The sequence below is a fragment of the Hemiscyllium ocellatum genome, chromosome 32 (assembly GCF_020745735.1).
Source record: "Hemiscyllium ocellatum isolate sHemOce1 chromosome 32, sHemOce1.pat.X.cur, whole genome shotgun sequence".
NCBI lineage: Eukaryota > Metazoa > Chordata > Chondrichthyes > Orectolobiformes > Hemiscylliidae > Hemiscyllium > Hemiscyllium ocellatum.
This window is the reverse complement of record NC_083432.1, coordinates 44,861,733-44,881,462: the sequence shown is the minus strand read 5'-3', so window position 1 is coordinate 44,881,462 and position 19,730 is coordinate 44,861,733. Positions and strand designations below refer to the sequence as shown.

The window sequence follows — 19,730 nt, the reverse complement described above, 5'->3', positions numbered from 1 at the left end:
ACAAAGTGGTCAAAGAAATAACAGATGCACTAGCGGGTCATCTTCCAAAATTCCGTAGATATTGGAACAGTTTCTGTGGATTGGAGGGTAGCTATTACAGCCTCACTATTTAAGGAGGGAGGCAGAGAACAAAATGCAAATTATAGACTGGCTAACTTGACATTGGTAGTGGGCGTGAATGCTGGAGTCCATTATAAAATATGCAATAGAAAACAAGATTGGACAGAATTAGCATAGATTTATGGAGGGAATGTCATGCTTGACAGATCTGCTGGAATTTATTTGAGAATGCCAAGTGGACCTGGAGGTGCAGGTACATAATTCTTTGAGTTGTGTCACATGAAGACAGGGTGATTGAAAAGGCATTTGGCACGCTTGCCGTCATTGCTCAATTCTTTTGAGTATAGGAGTTGGAAAGTCATGCTGAGATTATGTTGGGCATTGATGAGGCCTCTTGTGGAGTACTGTGTCCAGTCCTGATCACCAAGTTATAGGAAGGATATTATTAAGCTTTAGAGGGTTCAGAAGAGATTTACCAGGATGTTGATGGGTATGGAAGTTTGAGTTATAAAGATAGACTGGGACAATTTTCACTGGAGCGTAGGAGGTTGAGAGGCAACCTGATGGAAGTTTATTAAATAATGGAGGTATAGATAGAGTTAATGGTGATTGTCTTTTCTGAGGTTCTTTCAGACATCCACATTTCCCAATGTCTCACCATTAAAGAAATAAGCTCCATCTCTACCCCTTCTTTTAAACTGGATAACATGATATTGTGCTTAATCTTCCATGTTCTTACCCATTCACACTCCAAATTCACTTGAAGTTGCCTTCCATCGCCCCGCCTTATTTTGTCTCCACAAACTTGGAAATACTACATCACTGCATTTAGTCCTCATCCAAATCATTGGTACAGATTGTGAACAGCTGGGGTCCAAGCACTGATCCTTGTGGTACCCGACTGGTCACAGTTTGCCAACTGAGAATAACCCATTTATTCATACTGTTCTGCACCCTTTAATTAATCGTCAATCCAGTGTGGTCTGGTTTTGTTTAATTATGATTATTATTTAGTCACAAAGGAATCAAGAAATATGTGGATTGGGTAGGAAATGGAGTTGAGGTCAAAATTCAGCCGTGGTCTTATTGGTGCAGGAGGCTCTGGCTGAGAGGCCAGCTCCAGCTCTTTATGTTCTTGTTGTAATTGGCATAATTCCCATCATGCAAATTATGTACAAAATAAGTGAAAAAAGCTTTTAACAATGAGATCAACTAATTACTTAAAGACAAGCATCTTGAATCTACAAAAAAAATCAAATTAGGTTACTAGATTAAGCAGTCAGTAATTTAACCACACTGAATGAAATGTTCCTTGATGGAAGCTTTTTTTTTGCAGCAAATACAGAACTGTAATTTCAGAAAAGATCAGGTAATTTGTTTCATCTATGCCTGGACTAATATACAATTGATCTACATTGACTGAAATCAATAGGTTCTCTTGCAACATCATTCTAGCCGAGAATAGTGCATTTTTGTATGTTAGGGTTGAAATTACAAACAGAAACATCAAACTGAAGTTGTTATCAAGATATCTAGCCAATATTGCATCAATATACTTTAAAGATTATGGGACACAACGTTATTGGGAACTTGCCATCAGGCTCTGGCTACGTTTCATGTTAATTTAAAATTTCTGCATTTTGTTTGAGAATTCTTTTTCATAATGAGTAGACAAGGAAAATATTGGAATTATAAAGAATGAAATTAGTGAATTTGTAGAAAATCCTTAATTTTAAGCAAATACTCAATACAGGTATAAAAGTTTATTTTGACATGTTATTGTTGTACAATAAGAATTAAGTGCAATAAATAATTACTCCAGCAGAGCACAGAAGTAATATCAAAATTGAATCATAGCAAGTTAGGAACAACAGTAAATTATGTATAAATAAATTTAAGTTAACAACAGCCTAGGAGAGAGGGTAAATAAATACACAATAATGTAAATGCATTTTGGGAACAATGAAATGCTGGAAATATACCTAAAATGGTGAAGTTGTCAAAAGATTTGGAAGTTCATTGAATACAAAATGTAGGAAATATTGTTGACTGTGTACAAAATATTGGTCATACAGTCATTGGAGAATTGAGTACCCGGTGGCATAGTGGGCGGCACGGTGGCACAGTGGTTAGCACTGCTGCCTCACAGCGCCTATAGACCCGGGTTCAATTCCCGACTCAGGCGACTGACTGTGTGGAGTTTGCACGTTCTCCCCGTGTCTGCGTGGGTTTCCTCCGGGTGCTCCGGTTTCCTCCCACAGTCACAAAGATGTGCGGGTCAGGTGAATTGGTCAAGCTAAGTTGCCCGTAGTGTTGGGTAAGGGGTAAATGTATGGGTGGGTTGCGCTTCGGCAGGTCGGTGTGGGCTTGTTGGGCCAAAGGGCCTGTTTCCACACTGTAAGTCTAATCTAAAAAAAAATTTGGACTATGGAAAAGCATAGGGATAAGCAAATCAATTATGGTGAGCAACTTCAAAACTAAAAAATACATTTTACCACAACAGAACAAGTTCAACTGGATAGTTGAACAAATTTTAAAAATGTAGGCAAGTATAAACAAAAGAGCAAACTTATTTTTTAATGAGATGTAAGCGTCACCAGCTAGACCAGCATTTATTGCCCGTACCCAATTGCATAGAGGGTAGACCCATTGTTGTGGGCCTGGAGTCACGTGTAGACAAGACGAAGTTAAAGATGGCAGGTTTGAATTGAATTGAATTTATTGTCACATGTACCAAGTGAAAAGCTTTGTTTTGCAAGCATTCCAGGCAGAACACAGAGTTAAGTAGCATAGATAAGTAAATAATAGGTAAACAACCGCAAAAACAAAAGCTCAGGTACAGGTGAATTTTAAGAGTTTGTGAGTCCATTCAGTATTGTAATAATACTAGGGTAGAAACTGTTTTGAAACCGGCTGGTGCGTGTGTTCAGGCTTCTGTACCTTCTCCCCGATGGTAGAGGTTGTAGAAAAACAACGCCAGGGTGGGATGGATCCTTGAAAATGCTGGCGGCCTTTCCTTGACACTGGGTCTGATAGATGTATTCTGTAGATGGGAGGTTGGCCTTTGTGATTGTCCGAGCTGAGTTCACCATTCTTTGTAACTGTCTCCGATCTTGAATGGTACAGTTGCCATACATCTAGACAGAATGCTGTCGATGGCATACCTATAAAAGGTGGCACGGGTAATTGCCATCATGCCAAATTTCCTCAGCTGCCTGGGGAAGAAGAGACGTTATTGGGCCTTTGTAAACAGTGCGTCCACATGAAGAGTCCAAGAAAGCTTCCAAGAAGGTTCCTTCGCTAAAGGTCATCAGATGGGATTACCTGATAATCGACTGCGGCTTCATAGTCATTGGATAGTCATCATTAGACTTTTAATTCCAGAGTTTTTAAAAATTGAATTCAAATTCCGCCATCTGCCATGGCAGAATGTGAACCTGGACTCGCAAAACATTACCTGGGTGTCTGCATTAATTGTTCACAATAATGTTTTCAGGCCATCAACTCCCCATATTTAAATAACTTCTCTTGCACGTTCAGGAGGTCCCAAAGTGTTTCATTAACAATTAATTAGTTTTGATCTGTAGTTACTATTGTCATGGAGGGAAAGTCAGCAACCAATTTGAACATAGTAAGGACACAAAAATAGCAATGAGATAATGGCCAGGTAACATACTTTAGTGATGTTGGTTGAGGGATACCAATACACCAGAATCCTCTGTGGATGCACTTGAAATAATGTTGTCTGGGGGAAAAATAGCTTTCTCACCTCATGCAAAGATAGCATCTCTATCTAGTGTTTAAAATGTCAGCTAAGTATTATGTCATAGAGTCTTAGAGGCGTACAGCATGGAAACAGTCCAACCCGTCCATGCCGACCAGATATCCCAACCCAATCTAGTCCCACCTGCCAGCACCCGGCCCGTATTCCTCCAAACCCTTCCTATTCATATACCCATCCAAATGCCTCTTAAATGTTGCAATTGTACTAGCCTCCACCACTTCCTCTGACAACTCCTTCCATACCCGTACCACCCTCTTTGTTGCCCTGTAGGTCTCTTTTATATCTTTCCCCTTTCACCCTAAACCTATGCCCTCTAGTTCTAGACTCCCTGACCCTATTTACCCTATCCACGGAGCTAGATTTGAACCCTAGGCCCCCATCTGAATTAGACATAACAGTAATATCACTGGACCAAACTGCAGATGAATTACCTTTTCCACTAGTCAGTGAATCAATAAGGAGCCAAAGGAACTTCTCATGCAAGATTTATTTGAATACTTCTTTAGAAATTAAAATGAATCACAATAATTAACCAATTCATTCACCCTGATTCAAGCAAAGGTGGCGTTTAAGACATTTTAACATCTACACAAAGTTAGACTTTATAATATTTTTGATGCAAGCCAAAGAGCACTTGATTGTGACAATAAAGTTGTAACATAAATAAATCATACATACATATATCAAATGATTAGGATGAAGAAACCGACTACAAGCATGTTCAATTATACAAGTCTAAAAACTGGAATCCTAGATGCAGAGGGTGAAGTCAGCAACTTGCAGACAACATCTAACTGGATGAACAACCAACAACTGAAATGTTGTGCAAGCAAATGAAAAAAAATTAGAAAAATAGAAGACAGTCATGACAGGGTAATTGAGGAAGCATGGGAATAACAAATTCATTGTCAAGAAAATGCAGAAGAACTAATAAAAGCATATTTAAATGTTAGGATATGAAACCACATTTCGTAAAGTATAAACACACATTGGATGAAGTGGAAAGCTGAGCAGTTCCTAAGGTAAAGGAAAAGAGTTTGGTTGGTGGTGGTGGGCATTGGATGTGTGAAGTTTAGGCTCTACCTACATACTTGTGAGAACTTGTACAAGTGGGACATGCTCACAATGAATGTGAGCATAGCATTTTACAGTGCCAGGAGGTTGGGAAATGAAAGCGGATGCAAGATTCATAATGTGTGGCATGGATATTGCTTTAAGTAATTAATGTTTATCCCTTTTTATAAGCTAAAGATGAGTTCTGAGATGGAATGCAAGTTTACCAGGTGAAAGTAAATATCAAATAGTGAGCATTACTGGTTAGCAGAGTGAGATTTAGCAGCATTAGAGTTTAACAGTGAGCTTTCATTACCATTAGACAGTAGGCTAGGGTTTAGCAAAAAAGAAGTGCTCTTGGATATAAAAACTCAGTAGTGTCTGGCACCTCCATTGAGATTGTCAGAACTGTTCAGGTTGACCTAATGCTTGCTGAAACCTGTGGATGGAATAAAAGAGTTTAGTTCACTGGTAAATCTTTAATGTCCATCAATATTGAGAGAAACAGAACATAGGACATAGCCTGTTCAGTCCATCAAGTTTACTCTGCCATTCAATTGGATCATTACTGAACTTCTATCTAAACGTTATTTTCCCACACTATCCCCATATCCCTTTACATCTTTATATCTTCACTGGTAATTGCAAGAAATTCCTGGATCTGACAGCATGTGTTTATAACTTTCTAACAAGTTAGCAGAAAACATTTGCTTCTTGCACATGGATCTGTTTCATATCTGATAGTAATTAATATGTTTACATTTTATAACCATCAACAAAACAATTAGTCCCTTACCTTCAAAATTCTATCCATTAAGCTTTTATTTTAAAAAACCTAACAGCTGGAATTTCAACAGTATTTGGGTTTGATAGATCCAGATGATGAGTGCACTTTGTACACATTCAGAGTGCAGATCCTGCCAGACCTGCAATTAAAATTTTGATCTGAGATGCCAAAAAATATAAAAGACAAATCAGTGGATAAATTGTATCAGATTATTTCAAAGTTTACAACTATTGCATTTTTAAATATTATTGAAATGATTTTGGGCAATAGAAATGTCAGTTTATTTTGGAAATAAATTGTGAACTTGAGTCCAAAAACATTTTGAGGAATGTGTTTGGTTTACCAAGTGCAATAAGAAAATATTTACGTACAAATGCAAACATTAAAAGCTTTATTGAAACATTGTGACAGTAAGAATTAAGATATGAGACAGATTGTGTATGCATATGAAAGATTAAACCAGTTGAATTACAGTACCTCAATAGATTAATTAGTGGAGTGCAAAACTTCACAGTAACAAGGCACAACAGAAGCGCCATGCTAATTCTATGTATAAAAATCTAATTGCAGGCATAGTTCCATTTCATCCACTCTATCCTGTACACTTACATTTTTATTTCTTTCAACTTTCTTCTGAAATCACCCTGTCTCAATTGCCATCACCTTTACAGGCAGTGAGTTCAACACCATTACTGCTTACTGCATAAAAAGCTTCTTACTCACATATTCCCGGCCAATCTTGCCCAAAACACTACATTCTGACACACAGTCATTGTACCACCAGGTAATAGAAACAGCTTTGCTTATGTCTGCTTAATCTAAACATGTCATAATCTTGCATACCTCAATAAATTTTCCCATTAATGTCCTCTTTTCTAAGGAGAACGGTGCTAATCCATGGAAACGTTCCATTATTGTACATTCTCTGTACTGTATTCTATATGACACATCTGCCCATTTAGTGAGTTGAGAGTGTGTTGCTGGAAAAGCACAGCAGGTCAGACGTGATCCAAGGAGCAAGAAAATCAAAGTTTCGGGCCAGAGCCATTCATCAAGGCTCCCTTCCTGATGATTGGCTCTGGCCTGATACTTTGATTTTCCTGCCCCTCAGATCACGCCTCCCTGCTTTTCCAGCAACACACTCTCAACTCTGATCTCCAGCATCTGCAGACCTCATTGTCTGCCCATTTGGTGAGCCTATTGATGCCCAGTTGGAACTAATCGCTGTGATCCTCATTGTCAGCTACTTCTCCAAGTTCGGAATAAGCAAATTGTGAAATTTTGCTTTATCCTCCAATATTCATATCATTTAATGCATCAAAAAGAGCAGTTGACCTAGCAGTGATGTCAGATCACCACTGTTTAACATTCTTCAGTCTAAGAAACAACAACATAGCACCATTCACTGTTTTGTCCTTAGGCCCATTTTTAATCCAAATTAACAATGACTCTCCTATTCCTCATATATTTTTTAACCAGTCCTTTATAAAGTACTTGGTTAATTGTTTTCTTAAAATCTACATTGTCAATATCCATTGTTTTCCCTTCAATCTACTCTTACTTCAAAATATTCAGTCAGGTTACCAGGTTATAGTCCATCAGGTTTATTTGAAATGGAAAGTTTTCAGAGTGCTGCTCCTTCATCAGGTGACTTCACCTGACAAAGGAGCAATGCCCTGAAAGCTTGTGATTTCACCAAAACCTGTTGGATTGTAACCTGGTGTTATGCGACTTCTGACTTTGTCTACCCCAGTCCAACATAGGCACCTCCATATCATCCAATCAGGTTAGTCAAACATGACATGCCATTCAGGACTTCATGCTGGTGTTTGTTATTTAACTGATACCTTTACAAGTGCCTGTTGATTTGTTTTTCCCCACGATTATTTCTAAATCTTTACTCAGTGGTTTTAAAACTGGCCAACCTTTAGTGGCTAGGAAAGCCCTCTGGTGTCACATTTCCCAATCCTCAATCATCTGGAGCCTACCCAATACAGCAAAGATTAGAAGCCTGCAGTAAGACATTCTACAAACTCCAATGCCACGTCCTTTAAGCAACATGGGATGCAAATTCCACTCTTACCATAGTCAGCTTTTTCAGTATCACCTTCTGATCAATTTTTATTACTTCTACTGATATTTTGTCAGCACCTTTTTTTCCGTTATTAAACACCAATGCAAAGTGCTCATTAAGTATTCTAGCTTTGCCTTGTGCCCCCTAGCAATTCACACGCTCTTTTCTCTTAATTAGCCCAACCCACCTCCTATTACCCTGAATACTATACTATATACAGAAATTCTTGTGTTCTTTTTACCATTCTATTTTCATATTCTCCTTTTGCCAGTCACAGTTGCTCTTTCACTCCACTGTCGACATTTTGAATTTGGCCTGGCACTAACAAAGAATTCATCCAACGTGCATTAATGGTAAGGTCCTAGGGAGTGTTGCTGAACACCGAGACTTTGGAGTGCAGGTTCATAGCTCCTTGAAAGCGGAGTCGCAGGTAGATAGGATAGTGAAGAAGGCATTTGGTATGCTTTCCTTTATTAGTCAGAGTATTGAGTACAGGAGTTGGGAGGTCATGTTGCGGCTGTACAGGACATTGGTTAGGCCACTGTTGGAATACTGCATGCAGTTCTGGTCTCCTTCCTATTGGAAAGATGTTGTGAAACTTGAAAGGGTTCAGAAAAGATTTACAAGGATGTTGCCAGGGTTGGAGGATTTGAGCTACAGGGAGAAGCTAAACAGGCTGGGGCTGTTTTCCCTGGAGCATCGGAGGCTGAGGGGTGATCTCATAGAGGTTTACAAAATTATGAGGGGCATGGACAGGATAAATAGGCAAAGTCTTTTCCTTGGGGTCGGGGAGTCCAGACTAGAGGGCATAGGTTTAGGGTGAGAGGGGCAAGATATAAAAGAGACCTAAGGGGCAACTTTTACACGCAGAGGGTAGTATGTGTATGGAATGAGCTGACAGAGGATGTGGTGGAGGCTGGTATAATTACAACATTTAAGAGGCATTTGGATGTGTATATGAATAGGAAGGGTTTGGAGGGATATAGGCCGGGTGCTGGCAGGTGGGACTAGATTGAGTTGGGATATCTGGTCGACATGGATGGGTTGGACCGAAGGGTCTGTTTCCATGCTGTACATCTCTATGACTCTATGACTCTATACCCTCTTCTCGTTCTATAGTCATTCAATAAATTGAGTTTTCCTGCCTCTCTTTCACTCATTTTGGAATGTACACAACCTGTAGCAAAAAGTTCACTTCTTTATAAATGATCTGTAGTTCAAATATTAGGGTCACTGGTTGAAAAGATAATAATAAGCTAATATTGGAATAATAAACTTAGAGAGTCAAACATTCGAAGGCCAAAGGCATTTTTCTGAACTATGTATTATTTTCTTAGTGGAAAGCAAATGGATAATTTAAAAGTAATTCCATTGAACAAGGCTGAATAAATAAGCATTGTGCTTAAGTAAGCCGCAATGTGCTGATACATTATAGGCAAGAATCACAACACAACTATTTCCCTTCAATTAACCATCCTATTTTTTTCCCTTTACTTCTCTCCTAAAGGTAAACATGACAATCCCCAAAGCCTTTATTCATCACTGGATGGGTATATGGATAGGAAGGGTTTAGAGGGATATGGGCCAAATGCTGGTAAATGAGACTAGATTAGGTTAGGATATCTGGTCGACATGGACAAGTGGACCAAAGTGGCTGTTTCCATGCTGTACATTTCTATGACTCTAATTACAGGTTATTTGACCTTCAGTTTTGAAATCTGTTTAATTCACCCCAACCCCTAAAATTCCTACACTCCGAGATTAGAATGAGCATGTTCATTTCCTGCCCTGACTATGTTTGCAGAATCGTACATAGGTAACATAGTGCCGTAGTCTGTCAATCACTAAGCACTAGATTGTGACTCAGCCATTTTAGTGTCTTCATGGATTTCAACGGGAAGTGTTTTATCTCATCAGTCCAGGCTAAGTTCAATCCTGTATTTGACCCACAATCCCCCAAGGCATATTATTTCCAACCTATTGATAACTACCAATTTGTTGGATGCTTTACTTCTTAGTGAATTATCATTATGCTAAATAAATATCAGTCAAAATAGAAAATACTTGCTTCAATAGTGATTTGTTGGCTTAGAATCAATTCAAGAGTTATAAGAAGTATAAGACAGGAACTTGTTTTACCAATACCCCTCCAGCACACTAAAGCTACATAATCCTTTGCTAAAAGAGCAGTTCAAAGACAATTATAGTTCATTGATTAATTACCAAAACACAGACTCAGTATCAATTTGATAATGTACATGGTTATATAGGTTTGAAAAAGGGTCATAATGACATTTAGTGAAACATTCATTGCTGTAACATCATCTCTGGACAAATACAAAAGTGGCTGTCAATCATTGAAAAACATAAGATGCATCACTTTTCCACCTCTCATCAGTTCCAAGGATGTCTTATCGAATTCAAAACATGAATTATTATTCCTACCACAGATTCTGTTAGACTTATTTTAAGCTTTTGCACTTGCATGCTTGATGGAGCTAATTAATGTTAACTTAATTTTAATTGTATATATTTCTTTAGATATATAAATCACTAACTTACTTCAAGAAGCGTCTCCTCAAGACTCTTTCCATCCTGCAACCTCCGAAGACTCTCCGGCTTCTGTGCATCTAGCTTTGCCATCTGTCACATTTGCTCTAATAAGTCAAAGTAGCTTTCCTGAAAAATAATCAAAAAGACCCTTGGCTAAATCCATCCATTTTTTTCCAATTTCTGTCGCTCACTCTCCTTACAACTTTAAAATTCTAGTCCTGACCAACTACCTTGTCATGTTCCATATTTACCATATCTTAAGCATTTTCTGCAATTTCCAACATTAGGACCCCCCACCCCGGCCACCTACCCTATCATCACCCCACCTCCCACTTCTTTCTTCAAGCTCACTTTTCAAATAAATTGTGCAACAGACTGATTCATGCTACTCTCCTGCTAAGAGTTAGAGCACCTGTGTCTCCATCACTTCTTCCCACTGTGTTATTGGATTCCAAATACACTTTCCACATGAGACAGCAATGTAAATGGCCAACCTGTGAAGTAGGGAACAGAGGAGCATATCCTTTGAAAGCTAAATGCAGAGTAGGTAACCACTTTACCAAACAACTCCATTGTGCCCGACTGCAGTTTGGGGGCAAGCTGTAACATGTTATTCTCCCAAACACCAGTGTGAACTGAACTTATTGACTTCACAGATTGTTCTGATGAATTAGCCTCTACTGAATCACTTTCTGACTATTGAGTTCATCCCGATCCCCGCACTTATGATTATTGCAATTGTTTGATATTGTAATGGCGCAACTTGACTGCTGTCATCAAGATGTGTATATGTCATGGCTTATTAAGTATTTCTGCTTTTTTCTATTTTGGTTCAGTATTCTAGTATCTTTTTTATAACAAATTTCAAAAGAGCTATCAAATTAGTCCACTCCTCTATACTCTTGCCATACTTCAATATTCTTTTCTTTCGAGTATTTATTCCCAATCCTATTTGGATATTACTAATCAATCAGCTTCCACAGCCCTTTCAAGCTACTCATTTCAGGCCACAACAATTCACCATATAAAAGATTCCTCATCTCACCTCTGATTATTGAACCAATCACCATGATTTTCTTCATTCAAGGGCCGTGGACTTTCCTGGCTGGGCCAGCTTTTATTGTGAATCCCTCATTGTCTTTGAGAAGGTGGGGGTGAGTTGCCTTCTTGAACTGCTGTCATCCACATGCTACAGATAGACCCACAATCTTGTGCAGGCGGCTGTCCAGGATTTTGATCCAGTTAAGTTTATATCCCCTGGGAATCACCCATTCTACTACTGGAAACAATTTCTCATTATTTACTTTACAAAGCCATTCCTGATGTTGAACCTTGATTAAATCTCTAAAATTGCTCCCCCACCATGCACCTACCCGCGGGGAAAGGGGTTATTTCCGATTCGAAAAGACTGAAATCTGAGTTTACCCAATTCATCCCAAAAGCACATGGATGTGGCATGGCATTGCTCTGTGACTATCCAGAACAATTAAAAGTCGTAACATTTTAGGAAATTAATGCAACAAAAGTAGTGCAAATAGAAACCTATAAATAAACACAGTATTATAGCAAAATAAGTTACATTAACAGCATTTAGAAAAAAGGATTTTTGTTTTTGTCATTAAATTCCCTTTACTGTCATACCTGATGAATGATACTATTGCTAATCATTGGCTATAGCAATACTTACCTTTGCTATGTCTCGTAAGGATTAAGATTGCAAACTTAAGAGAAATTGCAGCAACTACTGACATTTTGAGAATTCCACAATCTTTGAATGATTTTTAACTTTATAATAATTTATAAAGTGGGTGAAGTTGGTTCTCACTATTGGACAGTGTTGTAAATCAAGCAAATGCAGTGGGATTTGGAAAGGTGGTTTTCATGAGACATGTAGAACTAAACAACACTGTAAAGCAAAGCAAGAAGTAGAATTTTGGATTATTTCCAATATAATGTAGGCAGAATTTTAAAATTGTCTTTGGCAAATGAAAATCATCACTGCCTGAATCCGTCTCTTTCTGCACTGCTTCCTCCTTTTAATGTAGAATATCCTGAGATGATTCAGAGAGGAGGAAAAGGAGTTGGGGAAATGCATATCTAAGTAGAAAATTGAAAAAGGTGATTGAATGAAAATTGGAAAATTAGTCGCTGAGAAGACTGTTTAAAACAGATCCTGATGGGATCGGGATAAGCTAGGTAATTCCAGAGTTCAGAAACAAGGCAAAATATAAATACCAAGATATAGAGGGATTTAGAAGACCAAAGTATGGTAATGCCTAACCATTGCCAACATCAATAAAGCAAACAAGTTACAGACATTATCAACACAGAAAATGTTTTGGGCACCAATTAGGTCAGAACACAGATTTAGATAAAATGGCTGGATCTGCAGTAAAAGTCACACAAAACGACAGAAACAAAAATGTAAGCGAGCATCCACAAGTTAAGATTCACTAATTATTCAGTGTAGATTAATTATTTCATTTATGGAGACTGGCAGTAATCCAATAGTGTGAACATGGAAGTACGTTACTTGTTTCTTTTAGGAAAGAAAAGGATCACTCCAAAAGGTAATGATTTATAGTTTTATAATTCTTAGGATTAAAACGTTCTAAGGGTTTGTGGAGAAAGCAGGAACAAGGTAGAGAGTTAGATGCTGAAAATGTGTTGCTGGTTAAAGCACAGCAGGTTAGGCAGCATCCAAGGAACAGGAAATTCGACGTTTCGGGCCAGAGCCCTTCATCAGAAAGATTCCTGATGAAGGGCTCTGGCCCGAAACGTTGAATTTCCTGTTCCTTGGATGCTGCCTAACCTGCTGTGCTTTAACCAGCAACACATTTTCAGCTCTGATCTCCAGCATCTGCAGACCTCACTTTCTCCTAGAGAGTTAGATGATCAGCCATGAGTGATGGAGCAGGCTCGAAGGGCTGAATGGCCTGCTCCTGGTGCTATATTCAATGTTTCCATGATTTCATCAGGGTACTCCAAATTTTTCCTGACTTTTGTACAGGTCTGTCTTACCCTGAGGGATCAGTGGATACAGTTTTGGAAGGTAAACCTTAGCTGACTCTGGTCTGGCTATTCCTCAAACCTAAATTCTCATCTTTCTTTGAAATTCCTTCCTAGCTTTGCTCCTCCCTATCCTTGTAATTTCCACCAACCCCACAGCCCCCTAGATCTTTGTGTGTTCCTCCTGTTCTTGTTTACTGAGTATCCTCCACTTTCATCACATCACCACCTATACATGTGTCTGCATCCTATAAAGTTGAAAATAACACAACACCAGGTTATAGTCCCACAAGTTTACCTGACAACCACCTGATGAAGGAGCAGCATTCCGAAAACTAGTGCTTCGAAATCAACCTCTTGGACCATAAACTGGTGTTGTGTGATTTTTAACTTTGTCCACCCCAGTCCAACACCGGCATCTCCACAATAGTGCATCCTGTAAAACAGGAACAACAGAAGTTGGCAGAACCTGTGCTTCTTCAGAATTTGCTGTTTAAAATTTAGAATTCTGTCAACACAATATTTCACAACCTAACTGAGGCCAATCTTTGAGAAAACCTGCAAAATAAACAACTGGTTGTAAATAATCCGTTTTCTTTTAAGGCTTTGCACTGAGGAGGTTTTTACACATTTCTAATATATTGCCATATCAATAAATAATTTAGTAAGAACAGAGGCAGGATCCGAACTGCTCAATAAAATCTTGCTCTGTGGGCAATTATTGCGACAAGGGAAAGCTCTGCATCACGGGTACATTGGCTGTCAATTGGTAAACGTGCCAAACAAAAGTAATTAGAATTCTTCCAGCATCAACCAGCATTTCACTTCCTTTTTTCTCCATCTACGTACAGATGAGAAGTCACAGGTACTACGCCGCGAATACATCAAAGAAAGCTGTCATTGCAGCCAAACATCCTTTTGAGGCAGAGCTCCAAGCAGCGAAGCTCTACTCTTGGTGTGCTTGTGGACGTAGCAAAAAACAGGTATTTATTCACTGTTCTTATTTGAAACTGTTTAGTTACTTGTGGCATCGGTTATGGACACAGGGTGCTTTGTGAGTTCAGAGCAGGTCAGACATTACTCCAAACATGAGCATATTAAACATTAATATGGGTACAAGCTGACTGGGCAGCTTTCTAAGTTGGTGCTGCCTTACTCACTGGCTGTGCAATTCAGGAATTCCTAGGTTTTTCCAGCCACAATTTTCCATCCATTCAAAATGTATGGATATTTTCCCAGCTGAATGTGGTCCAAACATTAGCACAAGGCTCTTAGAATTGACCCTTAACTAGAAAAAGGTGGAAAATTTAACTTGCTCTGCTACTAACCTGCTTCACTGTTTAACAAGTTCAAAAATTAACCTCAACCCTCAGTTAGGCTGGTGTGAACACTCAAACTTCATCACAGTCAGCCATCAGTGCTTCCTTCAAAGAATTTCCACTGAAATGACAGGCCACTTTTTCTGACAAAATAACAGTTTATTTTTTGGACACTCCAGGACACAGAAAACTCTTGACCAGGGCCCAGGACATTACTGGTTTTATTGAACTTGTACCAAACACTATTTTATGTCCAGTTTCCTCATTTCCCCTCCCCCCACCTTGTCTCAGTTGATTCCCTCGAACTCAGCACCGCCCTCCTAACCTTTAATCTTATTCCTGACCTCTCCGCCCCCACCCCACTCCGGCCTATCACCCTCACCTTGACCTCCTTCCACCTATCACATCTCCATCGCCCCTCCCCCAAGTCCCTCCTCCCTACCTTTTATCTTAGCCTGCTGGACACACTTTCCTCATTCCTGATGAAGGGCTTATGCCCAAAACGTCAATTCTCCTGCTCCTTGGATGCTGCCTGATTTGCTGCGCTTTAACCAGCAACACATTTTCAGCACTATTTTTTGTACGTTTGTTTTCCGGATGTGGGAACATCTATGGCTTTGGGCCTTGTGGCATCTGTTTACTCGGCCTCTTCAGAAACCATTTGGAGACATCCATATTGCTTTGGGACATTTTACTACATTAAAGGTGCTACATAAATACAAGTTTTCATTGTTGAAGTGGGAGTCATATGTGGAACCCAACCAAATCAAGGTGAGAGGTTCCATTCCTTGAATTACAGGGAAGTGAACAAGTTGATTTTTGTTTTATAATGCTGGTTTATTCTCACTGTCACGCTTGCTTACTCTCCCTCTGTATGTGTCTGTATGTCTCTTACGCACTCTCTCTGTATAGCTGTATTCTCAATATATATGGTACCTCTCAATTTCCTAATGGTCATTTTATGCCACAGATGGTTTTCACTCAGTATTATGATTGTACAACATTTTAACGAGTTATTTTCTTTGTCAAGAAAAAAATCACATTCACATTTAGTTAGTAAGTTTGCAGATGACACCAAAATTGGAGGTGTAGTGGGTTACCTCAATTACAACAGGATCTTGACTAGATGGACCAATGGGCTGAGAACTGGCAGATGGAGTTTAATTCAGATAAATGCGAGGTGCAGCATTGTAGGAAAGAAAATCTTAGCAGGACTTATACACTTAATGGTAAGGTCCGAGGGAGTGTTGCTGAATAAAGAGACCTTGGAGTTCAGGTTCATAGCTCCTTGAAAGTGGAGTCTCAGGTAGGTAAAATAGTGAAGAAGGCATTGAGTATGCTTTCTTTTATTGGTCAGGGTATTGAGTACAGGAGTTGGGAGGTCATGCTGCGTCACGCCACTGTTGGAATATTGCATGCAATTCTGGTCTCCTTCCTATCGGAAAGATGTTGTGAAACTTGAAAGGGTTCAGAAAAGATTTACAAGGATGCTGCCAGGGTTGGAGGATCTGAGCTACAGGGAGAGGCTGAACAGGCTGGGGCTGTTTTCCCTGGAGTGTCGGAGGCTGAGGGGTGACCTTATAGAGGTTTATAAAATCATGAGGGGCATGGATAGGGTAAATAGGCAAAGTCTTTTCCCTGGGGTTGGGGAGTCCAGAACTAGAGTGCATAGGTTTAGGGTGAGAGGGGAAAGTTATAAAAGTGACCTAAGGGGCAACTTTTTTCACACACAGGGTGGTACGGATATGGAATGAGCTGCCAGAGGAAGTGGTGGAGGCTGATACAATTGCAACATTTAAGAGGCATTTGGATGGGTATATGAATAGGAAAGGTTTGGGTCGGGTGCTGGCAGGTGGGACTAGATTGGGTTGGGATATCTGGTTGGCATGGACAGTTTGGTCCAAAGGGTCTGTTTCCATGCTGTACATCTCTGTGACTCTATGACTCTACTGCTATTTTAACATTGGGATATTTAAAGAGATTTATGTCCTCCTACATGATAGTAATGTGGTAAAGCAGTTTACCTGTCCTTTAGAGAACACATCTGGTGAAATCAAGAGAAAGAGCATTCAAGAGTTTTTTTGCAAAAAACACTGAGCTGCTCCAACAGATGCTCACAATGTTTTCTCTCAATCAGCAAACTGTTGAATGAGATTGAATAGAACGTGTCTGTATTCTGAGTTTTGGAAAACTGAGAGTTAGTCTCCTTGAGATGTATAAAATTCTTACAGTCACTGAATAAATGCTGAGAGATTGTTCAACCAGGAGGAACCATCTTGAACTGTAAATATTATAGTGTCAGGGTACAGAGATGAAAGGGAAAATCCTTAATTCAGATGGTTGTGAATATTTGGAATTGTGAATGTTTGGTTGATGAATACTTTCAAGAATAACATTGCATTTTTTGGCAACATGCAAATAACGAGATAGGAAATGATGTACAAATTAAACTTTGATTGTGGGAGTAGACTTGAGACATCATACAACCAAATCCAACTCATGTTTATATTGTCTTCTCACGTGGTGAAGCTGCAAACGCAGCCACTATGTTTTAGTTGGGAAATGGGTGACCATTTGTGTGATTTTCCTCTGAAATGGTCATTCATTAAGAATAAACCCTGACTAATGGCATCAGCAGCTATGAGTTACCAAGAGGGCACCATATCTTCAGCAAACCTACCGCCATCTTTCAGACATCTTGCTCAGAGGCCATGGATTGAGTTGCATTTCTTCCTCTCCTAGGCGTGAGGTGGCATGGTGGCTCAGTAGTTAGCATTGCTGCCTCACAGCACCAGGGCCCCGGGTTTGATTCCAGCCTCGAGTGACTGTGTTGAATTTGCACATTCTCCCATGTCTTCCCTCCCATGTGAGTTCCCTTCCATAACTCTGGTATCCTCCCACAGATGTGCAGGCTAGCTGGACTGGCCACGCTGAATTACCCATAGTGTCTAGAGATATGCAGGCCAGGTAGATTAGTCATTGGAAATTAAGGCTTATATGCTAGGGCGGGTTGAGTTTGGGTGGTATGGAATCAGTGGGCCAAACGGCTTGCTGTCCACGCTGTAGAAGTACTATGTTGTCTGGCTACATTATTGTGCCGATTGTAAATTGGTGGGTAGAGTTCTCAGCTTGAAAAGAATTTGGATTCAAAGCACCAATGCTGATCACCAAATCTAGATTGACAACACAAGGCCTTTTATTCTGCATCTGATCATTAGGGAACTGGGAACAATTTTTCTGTTCACCAGTTCTGCCAACCCTAATTGCTTGGTGGTATGGAACTTTAAACATCGCTAAAAGGAGATACAGAGAAAAGCGTTTTGCCTTGTACTCATAAAATGTAGAACTGTGCAGCAAGGAACAGGCCTTTCGGCCCACGATGTTGTGCTCAACAGGACGCCAAATTGAAGTAAACACTTCTGCCTGCCCTTGGTCCATATCCCTCTGTTATTTGCATATTCATATGCTCATCTAAAATTCATTTAAATGCCCCTATTGTATCTGCCTCCACCACCATCCCTGACAGTGCATTGCAGTCTCCTACCACACTTTTTTGTAAAAAAAATTGCCCTTGAAACACATTTGAACTCTCCCCCTCTGACCTTAAATGCATGTTCCCTAGTGTTAGATATTTAAACTCTGGTTGAAAGATCCTGACTGTCAATCCTGTCTACGCATCTTATAATTGTATAGACTTCTATCAAGTCTCCCCTCAGCCTGCACCACTGCGGAGAGAGCTATCTGAGTTTTCCTAGCCTCTTCCTATAGTTCAAATACTCTAATCCAGCCAGCACCTTTGCCAGAGTTTCCACATCCTTCCTGCAATGTGGCAACCAGAATTGAACACAATCAGGGATAGGATGCAAAAAGACCATACTTAGGAAAAAAAACCCACAAATCTATACAGCACATGCATGTATTACACCTTTTCTCATCCACAAAAGGGGCTATGGTATCTCCGAATCTCTGCTGTATTCCCGTGGCAGAGTCTACCTGTCTAGTCTGAGTATAGAGATTAACACTTAACTGTTTCTGCTGCACCTCCACATTGTTACCCACGGAATAGTTTGAATGTAGGACTCACTGTCACAAACAGTTAAAGAAAAATATACATTTAAGGCAAATCTTTTCATCAGAAGAGAGGAGGGAACAGAAGGTTATCCTGACTGGGTGAGATAAAGAGAAGAAGCACATGTGGAATATAGAGAGCAACATGGATCTGAAAGGTCAAGTAGCCTCTTTCTGTGCTGTATGCGCTCCCATAAATAGTTGTGCATATGAAATTAGTGTAGGAAATTTCATGGTAAAGAAGACTGAATATGTTTTTTCAAGAAATAACAAGAATTGGAAACCATACTTCAATGTATAGAATAGTGTTACACATAGCAATTAGAAATTGTATCTTAAAGTTGCTGAATCATATTGGCTTTAAAGTATGTGCTTTTGGCAAGTGCCTCTGGAAACTGTGGAAATATTGATTAATCTTCCTGCATCTCCCCAGGACTGAGGACACTGGGAACCAGTGAAATCAGTTCATCCAGCCTCCTGGCAACCTCTGCCTCTTCTGGTGGGTGTAAACTGCGATTGAGGGTGTCACTAGGTTTGTGGAGCTCATATAAATCACATGCAAAGATTTGAAACTCTTGTAAACCTCTAGGTACTGTGGTGCAAGAATTTTGGCATTCCCACTTTTCTCTTGAATTTCCTATTAAGAGGTAGGTTCCTCAGGTGGTGTAGCCCTGATTTAAGTTGACTAGAGAGACTGTTTGTGTATAAGAAAAAAAATGCATTTTTATAGCTCCTTTCATGATGTCCCATAGCAATTCTCAGCCATTTAAATATGGCAGCCAATTTGCACACAGCAAGCTCCCACAGTGACAATGTAATTATAACAAGACAACCTGTGTTAGTTATGGGAAAGCGCAGCAGGTCAGGCAACATCCAAGGAGCAGGAGAGTCGACGTTTTGGGCATGAGCCCGAAAGAAGGGCTCCTGAAGAAGGGCTCATGCCGGAAACGTCGACTCTCCTGCTCCTTGGATGCTGCCTGACCTGCTGCGCTTTTCCAGCAACACATTTTCAGCCCTGACCTC

General features: G+C 39.8%; 1 protein-coding gene across 1 annotated transcript in view; it reads left to right on the top strand.

The window, feature by feature from the left end:
• LOC132830802 (CDGSH iron-sulfur domain-containing protein 3, mitochondrial-like) overlaps positions 1 to 19,730 on the top strand; it is an 81,130-nt gene that overhangs the window by 38,160 nt on the left and 23,240 nt on the right. The window contains exon 2 of the mRNA XM_060848660.1: positions 14,172 to 14,303. Coding sequence (XP_060704643.1) covers positions 14,172 to 14,303 — 132 coding nt within the window. The remainder of the gene's footprint in view (positions 1 to 14,171; positions 14,304 to 19,730) is intronic.